The sequence below is a fragment of the Anthonomus grandis genome, chromosome 3 (assembly GCF_022605725.1).
Source record: "Anthonomus grandis grandis chromosome 3, icAntGran1.3, whole genome shotgun sequence".
Lineage (NCBI taxonomy): Eukaryota > Metazoa > Arthropoda > Insecta > Coleoptera > Curculionidae > Anthonomus > Anthonomus grandis.
In genome coordinates this window covers 20574260-20583819 of record NC_065548.1, presented here as the reverse complement: position 1 = coordinate 20583819, position 9560 = coordinate 20574260, and the positions used below count along the sequence as shown (strand labels likewise).

The 9560-nt window shown below is 30.8% G+C and overlaps 1 protein-coding gene across 2 annotated transcripts in view; it reads right to left on the bottom strand.

Annotated features, from left to right (window-relative positions):
* Nucleotides 1–9560, bottom strand: part of LOC126733732 (cystinosin homolog) — a 62500-nt gene that overhangs the window by 19359 nt on the left and 33581 nt on the right. For both annotated transcript variants that reach the window (XM_050437116.1, XM_050437117.1), the window contains exons 3-6: nucleotides 6550–6643; nucleotides 394–573; nucleotides 169–309; nucleotides 14–113 (exon numbers count right to left, since the gene is read on the bottom strand). In XM_050437116.1, coding sequence (XP_050293073.1) covers nucleotides 14–113; nucleotides 169–309; nucleotides 394–573; nucleotides 6550–6643 — 515 coding nt within the window. The remainder of the gene's footprint in view (nucleotides 1–13; nucleotides 114–168; nucleotides 310–393; nucleotides 574–6549; nucleotides 6644–9560) is intronic.

The window sequence follows — 9560 nt, the reverse complement described above, 5'->3', positions numbered from 1 at the left end:
AAAGAAAACTTACCTTTACTTCTGGAATGTAATAGAGACCCAAATTAAATACTGAATATAACAAAAACCCAACTATGTTGAGAGATAGGAAGTCAAAATTCAAACCTATAACACTAAAATAATTAAGATAAAAAAATAATTACCAAATAAACATTTAAACTCTTTTACCTTTTTCGTTTCCAATTTATGTAAACCTGAGGATAAAACGATATAGACCAAGCAGCAAAATAGATCCAACCTATAACTGTTGACAAGGTATCTAGAGCTGCTGCCTTGTAAACTGTAATCCGAAAATAGACATCATCCACGCTAAAATATATAATTAAATGTAATATTTATACAATTTAATTAAGTTTTAAACAAATACTTTTGTTTGTTTATCATGGTACTTACTTTGTTCTGTTGTAAGTAGTATTTGAGTAAATATCTGTTTTTCCTGCTCCAATGGCTTGAACGTTTAGACTATAATTCTCGTTCAGAACGTTTAAATCTAGCGAAGTTATATTTATGGCAGCTATATCAGTGTGTTGAATAATAATGTTTAAGGTATCATTCACAGGCTCATAATCTGACCTAAATAAAAAATAAATTTCCAAATAAAATCAATAAGATACAAGTTATAATTAAAATGACAATAATACAGGGATACAGAGATATCTATTTTGGCTATTAGATTATTATGTTTCTAATTGGAAATTGATAATACAGTATTAATATATTAGTAGATACATAACTGTTCATGTTTGTCTTTTTAAAGAGCTATTTTCTTGAACTGGACAATTCGTTCTACTTTGTTTTTTTGTCTGTGCTAGGATTTGGCTTTACACTACACGTGTTTTAGCAACCGTTTCTTATTCTGTTGGATAATATTATGTTATACATATATTACCTCAACCTTGAATAAATTGATGGAAGGGATTTTTTTTTACTATAATTGATAATAAAAAAATATTGAAATCGATTAGATAAAGGAATTTGAGGAAAGAAATCATAACGTACTATATTTTTCTTTTCAAAGGGCCTTGAGGTAAGAAAATAAAAAAAGGATCATTGCGTATATTTTCGCAATGTGAATTGAATTGAATTTTTTCCTAATTTAAAAACGTCATATTTTTAAAGGGTAACTAAAATTGTTTCTGTCCTCCTCCACTAAATTTATTTAAAAATCATGTGTCAATGATCAAATTAATCATTCATCTACACATTTTTTTAATTCATTAAATTTTAATGATAATTTATAACGCCTTTTCTTTTTCTCATATTAGAGTCAAAAGTTTTTATTTATAAGTATCATTTCTAGTACCACCATCTGTAGCCAACTTAACAAAGTCTAATTTTACAAATTACAGGTACCATATTTTAAATAGGTAAAATTTTTGAAAAGTTATATATTTCTTTTGTTCTTAGTTCTTGCTGACATAACAATTATCCTAGTTTTGTAATTATGTGATTTTAATGTTTGTATAGACCCTGCTTAGTCCCTTCTCATGCATCTTAATGTAAGTTTTTTGTCTTTAACGTTCAATTGTTTATTTGTTAATTAATTAAGGCTTTTTATCATTATTGTAGATGCCCTTTTATTTATTGTTGAGATTTTAACTTTTGACCTTGCCAGTAGCACGATAGCTGGTTATATGTTGTGACGAACCCTCATTGTATGTAAGTTAATTTTAATACCTTTTATTTCAACACTTTTTATCCTTAGCTTATAAGTTTCCTCGGTTCTTTATAGATCCCCGAGGATGGACATCTTATATGTCTGAAATATGTAGGATAGATGATTTTTAAATAAATTTAGTGGAGGATGACAGAAACAATTTTCAAATTGAAAGAAGTCGTCCATATTCTCAAAGAGACCCTGATATAAAATAAATCTAAGGAGAAACAATTTTAGTTACCCTTTGACTTATTAACTCCACTGCAAGTATGGACTACTTCCTCAACAGTCATATTTTTAGATAAGCAAGCATTTCCATTAAAAAAAAATAACGCTTTGTAATCAAGAATATTACAAGTTTTACATTATTATTATTTTTAGAATCTTTGAGAAACTATAAGGCATGGATATATTATTTTAAATAATTATGGCATTGCACCCTTAAATAATGGTATATATCACAGTGATGTGATATACGATAATGCTATGTTACACAGCTTTTTGATTTTTCACTTTAATATATAGTGAACCGTACATTTTCGCAGGTAATTAGGTAATTAATTAATCAAAATATACTTGCGAAGTTTTTAATATGAAAAAAGATAAATAATGAGTTTCAGATATTAAATGTAGATAATGCGATACTAAAAAATATGTGAAATGATTTATGGTTTATTAAAACATGTGATATTTACTTATGAATATTTTTTAAAAGTATAGAAAATATATGTATATCGTAAAAATCATGGACTTATGAATGTTCTTATTATTTCACATACCGAACTATTAGTGATATAAAATCTTCTGAGCAGAAAATCTATAAATGAACACAACATACCATAATTTCTTCAAATTTTAATAACAAAAATCAAAGCATTTTTTTTAAGAACAAGTATGCAGGGTGCTATTTACCTTCTTGAAAATTAAGAAATTCTTTAAAAGTAAACCAGATTATTAGAAAAGTTGCCAGTTGTATATGTTGCTAAAAGAAAATTAAAAAAAAAAAATGGAATGACAGGTATAGCTAAAAAAATTTTATTTTATAGAAAATTTAAAAGAATCTTGTAAAAGTAAGTTATTACGTATTTTCTCGAGTAAATGTCAATGTAATAAATATAAAACTAATTATTTATCATTAATAATCACGCTTTTAGGTAAAAAGGTAAATAATCTAAAAGTACATAATACATTTCTCCAAAAACGAATATGGATATAGGTACCGTGAAATGGGGTGAATTTGATTTCGCGGGGCGACTTTGATCATCATATCAAAATATTTTACATTTAAATTATTTAAGCGCATATTAAGTGCCGATTTTTTCCGTTCGGTAAAAAATCGTATTCAGTAATGGTGTAGCTAGTGATCCATGTGCATGTTTTTTGTCACTTAAACGTTTTTTTTGGAGTTTGCGGCTCTCAAACATGTAGGAAGTAATATTTAAACAAAAATATAACCTTCCAAAATTTGACTGCTATTTAAAAATACATGCAAATTGTGGATATGTGCGTGATATATTTAGCATTCTGAATATCTTGTATTTTTATAACCTCAAAATGAAGTTTGCGGCGTTGCCGGATTTTGTCAAATTTTAAGATTTATTGGATGGGGTGAAATTGATCAGCAGATTGTAAAGCTTATATAATTTTAAGGGTATAGTACTACTAGTAATAATAATATTTTTGGTTTTAGAATATTGACATAATGCCGAGAGTTTATAAGAGAAAAGTTGAGGCACGAAGGTACAAAGACTACGGTCAAGAGTCCATAGAAAAAGCGTTAGAAAAGGTCATTAATGAAGGGTGGAGTTTACGCAAAGCTGCAAAATGGTTCAAGATTTCTTACGGGACCTTAAATAATAGATACCATGGGCGTCAAGTTAAAAGTATCGGCGGGCAAACCGTTTTTAGCTTCAATGAAGAGCAATCAATTCTTAAATGTGTTGCTATTTGTGGCGAATGGGGGTTTCCTCTTAATTTAACAGATTTAAGGCATATGGCAAAAAACCTGCTAGATACTCAAGGTCGTTCAGTGGCAACATTTAAGGACAATTTACCCGGTACCGATTGGGTATTTTTGCTGTTAAAAAGACATAACAATGTAATAACTCAAAGGCTTGCAGCTAATATTAAAAGGGCTCGTGCTGATGTTTCCAGGCAAACATTAACTGAATATTTTGAAAACCTTAAAACAACTTTAAATGGTATTCCGTCGTGCAACGTATATAATTATGATTAAACTAATTTGCTTGACGACCCTGGGCGCAAAAAACTAATATATTCCCGTGGAGTAAAATACCCTGAACGAGTGTGCAATTTTACGCAGAGTTCTTTTGCCACCATATGTAATTTATCGAGAAAAATGTGGGCTCAGTGGACTGAACAAGGACCAAAATTAGAACCCTGTTGCATAGATAGATGCTGTGCAGCTGGATCACGATACAACCGAACGTCACATGGGTGAAAGGACGCCGAAACTTTTAATGACTGGTTTAAGTCTGCGTTTCTTCCACATGCCAAAAAACAGCAAGGGCGAAAAATTCTAATAGGCGATAACTTCTAATAGTCTCAGTTTTCACAGAAGAAGTTATTAGACTGTGTGAAGAACATAACATTGGATTTGTATGCCTGCCAAAGAACGCGACACATTTATGTCAGCCGTTGGACGTAGGGTTTTTCAGGCCATTTAAAATTGGCTGGAGAGAAGTCTTGCTAGAATGGAAAAATACGTATCCAACACATTCATCAATTGACAAAAAGGATTTCCGACATTTGTTGCAAAAAACCTTGGTGACAATGGATAGTAAACTATACAAAGATAAAATCATGCGGTTAAACGAAATCTTATTTCTTCTTCTGAAGCAAGTGGCATAGTCCCTTTAAATCCAAACCGAGTATTAGACAAGCTGCCTAGAGAAGATTTTAATCAAGACCACGCGCAGAACGCGTTGGTAAATTACTTACAACAACAGAGATTTTCAAATGCTCCAACAAGACGAAATAAGAAGAGAACAAAACTTGATTCAGCCAGAGAAAAGTGTGACAGCCCAAAATGATTCCAACAGTTCAGACAGCGACGTTGAAGAGCCTATAACAAATGATAATTCCGACGATGACATGACCGCCGACGATCTATTTATCCAGTTGCAGGAAAACGAAGAAATTGAATATTTGGAAGTAAGTCAAAGTGAGATCAAAATTGGGACATTTTTATTGGTTAAAGTGTTGGGGGCATGCGAAAAAGTGTTAGCTATCGTTACATAGCTACAGTTGAAAATTTCAATGAAAACGAATTCGAAGTTCTGGGACTAAAATCTGTCGATGGAAGAAAAACTGTTTTTAAACCACAAGCAGGCGACGAGTTTTCCATAGAGTTGGCAGATATAATTGCTATTTTGCCAGAACCTGCCGCTGAATACGTCAAAGGTCAAATCATTTATCAAATCAAAAAAGCAGTAGATATTAAGGAGATGTAAATCCTTAGTATACGCATTACTGCTTCTATCTATTAATTGAAGATTTGTTTCTTTACTTTTTGAATGTCTTTTATAAGTTTTTGTATTTTTAAACAAGTGGTTTTAATAAAGTATTAATAAACTGCAATGTTTCTTTTTTATTTTACCTAAAAAAATAACCAATTAGTGAAATTTTATGACTGATCAATTTCCCCCAAGTGATCAATTTCACCCCAAAACCTAGAATTATCTGTAACTTGTAAACGGATTGATGAACTTAAGCGGGGGTTAAATTGTTCATAATGCATTTTAAGGCACTGCAAGAAGAGTACAATTATATGGCACTGATCAAAGTCATCCCTCTTTTGGTATAAAATTGATCACACCTTATTTTGGCATTTTTTTAAACAATTTTAAATTTAGAGCAGATACGATGCAATGATAAGATGCAAAATCTTTTAACGGCATCCATACACAATCATTTTTGATTAATTTTAATATCGATACGCAGTTATCAAAAGAGTTACAAGCAAATTTACAAACGAAATGATCAATTTAACCCCGTTTCACGGTACCGCAAAATATATGAAATTTTTTGAAAAAATTGAGAAAACTTCAAATTTTCTTTTTAGTGAAAATAATGAAAAGATTATAATATTCATCATAAATCGTAATAAATGACACTTTAAAAAAATCTATACAACTATAGGCCTTAGATTTAGTAGATTTCAGTCACTTTCAACTTAGCACATTATAGTCGGAATGTCCTGGTATAGGAACATATAAATGATCATTATCAGTACACCCTATTCATGTAATAAGATTTGTGGTAAAATTATAAAACAAAATATATTTTTTAGGTGTCATTCTGATAGCATATTTAAAACTAATTAATGTAAAGTGCATTTAACTTTTAAACACTTTCTTCACTATGTCTTTTTATTTAAAAGACATAAGCAAGTAATGCCATATTTGTCGCTCTAAACCTCAAGTGAAAGCTCATGGCGAACTTGTTCTTGTAAACCATAAAAGAATCTTCTGTAGAAGTGCATATGTATCGTTAAGAAGTATTTTTTTTAAATTTTAATCAACTATTATCAATTGCAAATAAAAAAGAGCTGTGCATTAAGCCACCTTTATTATAACATTCTTTGTTTTAAAAAAACTGTCAAGGTATATGACTTTAAAGCTGATATTTTTTCTTAATTTATAGTAATGAACAATTTGGGTCCTGTAGCATAATAATAATAATGTACTTATTTTGACTGAATCAACTTCAAAGTGACCCTGTTTCTACATTTTAAATATCTAGGTGATTTCGGGGAGTTGTAATTCTTATATTAGTTTCTCTATTATATTTATATTAATGATTTACATATTAGCTTCTAAAAGAAAATTCAAATATTAATAAATCAAATATAAGCTTATTTTAACACTTACCCCAATATAATATTAACTGTTGTGTTCTCTTTTAGTTTCAGTTTTATGTCATGTTTGTCTACACTTAAGCTACTATCACAGTTTGCTTTATCGACTGAAAAAAAAAACATAAATATATTTCTTTAACAATTAAAAATGTGGAATATAAAAAGTTTACTAATAAGAATACTGTTTTTGAAACTAAATAAGATGTAGTAAATATATATTTTTTAATTTGAACGTTTCATCTTTAGCCATTTATGTTGTCAAGAGTACAAAATTCAAACGTACACTGTAACTAGGTTGAGTAAGTAATCCAAAGTAAAAGCGAATTTGATAAATCCATCCAAGAGAATTTGACGTATTATATTTTAATGTTTCACATTGAGATAAAATACGAAATAATTAGTAAAATAATAATTTTTAGGACAAAATACAAATAATAATTAAACAGGTACATTTAAAACATCACTTCAATAAAAAGAAACTTCTCTATCGCAGGCCTTTAATAAAGTAGTTTAAGAAAGTGATAAAAAAACCCTTTCTTAAGAAAGTAATTAAATTTTTCTTTTATTTTATGTTTTATTAGGGATTTTATTACAATTTTATATTTGAATCGTGAAGATTCTTTTGTAAAGTACTTCTCAAAAAAATTACTGGTATAAATTATTAAGTTAGTATCGCCGTAAGTAACTCTATCGCTAACGACCGTAATTGTTATAATCAAAAAAGTTTTTTTTTAACACCCTAATATCATCTAAACATCCTGTTTTTACATAAATTTACCCTTTTTTAATTTATTGAAATTCCAGTGGGAAAATATTATAGATCGTTAGAGCAAGGTAAATAAAAAAAAAATAAATTTAAGTTTTTTAAATTAGGGTGAAGTGGGGTAAATGTAATCATGGGGCAAATGTAATCAAGCCCTATGATTTTTTTTTATAACGTTTTGGAACATATTTTCTTCGAAATTCGAAAATATGACCCTTTTTTATACCCATATTACTTTTTATTAACCCCTTAGTTCCAGTTTTAAAGATTTCCCTTTTTCTTTTTTGTACTTTAACATTTATAATAATTTTGTGAGTGCCTTTTAGGAATTTTAATTTTCTATTACTACTGCTAATATTAGTATTTAGTTGTAATATTTTGCTCCCTTAGGTAATTTTCGACAAGGATGTTGATTCTGCTATCAGATTTGATTTTCGATACTTCACATTCTTCTACTACATTCACCTTACCGAAATACGCATATGGGGTAAGTGTAATCACTGAGACTGGGGCAAATGTAATCACTGATCATTTTCTCTATTGTTACAGGCTAAGACTAATATCGAAGAAATAGTGTAAATACTTACCAAAGACTTTAATTAATTGTAAAGACAGTGTGGAAATCTTTAAAATAGAACTTATCTAAGACTAGTTTATACAGTTCCTAGTGAGTTCCTTCAACATGGTGAGAGTGTATAAAAAAAAAGAAACAAGATCCTTCTTACAGTGCTGAACTTTTAAAAGATGCGATCAGAAACATCCAAGAAAATCGTATCAGTATTCGTGGTGCTGCCCAGAGGTATCAAATCTCATTTTCCACTCTTCAAAAACACCTACGAGGAACCCGAGGATCAAAAAGCACGTCCAAAGGAAGACCCACCGCAATACCTACAAATCATGGAGAAGTGGGGTTGGGGGCTCAGCAGAAAGAAAATCTTAGAATTGGTGGGAAAGTATGTCACGAAAAATAATATAAAAACGCCATTTAAAGATGGAATACCTGGCGAGGATTGGTTTTTATCCTTTCAAAAAAGGCACAGGCTATCTTTAAAAAAACCACAACGACTGGAGTATGCCAGAAAAAAAGCTAATAATCCATTTGTGATTAAACAATATTTTGACATGTTAAAAGCGACCTTACAAAATAACGACCTTCAAAATAAGCCTTCTCAGATTTATAACCTAATTATCGACGAAACTAGTTTTACGCTCGATCCAAGTAAAACTTAAATTGTGAGTCAGAAAAATGCCCCTGCTTCAAGAATTACCACTGGGCCTAAAGGAGAGTACGACAGTTCTCATGGGTGGCAACGCCAATGGGGATAAATTGCCTCCATTAATTATTTTTAAGGGAAAAAATCCATGGAGTACCTGGCTGGCTCCCAAGGAATCTACCTTTCCAGGTACTTCTTATGCTGCGTCACCAAATGGTTGGATGGAAACCAAAATCTTTGTAAACTATTTTACAAAAACTTTTATTCGCAACGTTGTACCTGAAAGACCAATCCTGCTTTTGTATGATGGATATTCAACGCACTTAGACTCAAAACTTATCGAGGCGGCTGTCGAAAATGATATAATTGTACCTAAATGACCTCCACACTCCAGAAACCTATTGTAACCCATGGACCTAGCGGTCTTTAAGAGCCTTAAGTCACGAGGAGAAACCAACCACGCAGCAGCTAGCATCAGAACTGCGACCAAAACCAATAGCAGGGCCAAGTAGACCAATACCAATAGCAGCACCAAGTAGCGGTTCTGTATCATTTGAAGAATTGTTGCTGGAAACAGTGAGGCAATCGCCCCGCCCTAACAAAAAAGAAAGAAGAAAAAGGGTAGCTCCAGGAGCTGAAATTATAACAGCAAAAGAAAACATAGAAAAAAAGAAAAAGGCTGAGCAAGAAAAAGAAAATGAAAGAATAGCTAAAGCAAAGAAGGAATAACTACTAAGGAAGAAAAAAATAACAGCAAAACATATTAATGAGAGCTCTTCAGATGAAGACGAACAGCAAATTTTAAGTGACAGTGAATCCGACGACGTCACCTTTGAGACTTATGCAAAAAGGTTAGAGCAAGATGAAGAAGCATTGAAACAAGACGAATTGTTTCTCAAAGGGGTAGAAAACCTTAACATTGGAAACTGGGTTTTGGTCTCATTTAAAGGAAAGAAAAGTATACTTTTCTATGCTGGTCAAATAACAACGCTTGATGAAGAATCGCAACCTACCATTAAGTTTTTAACAAAATCAAACCGAAACGCG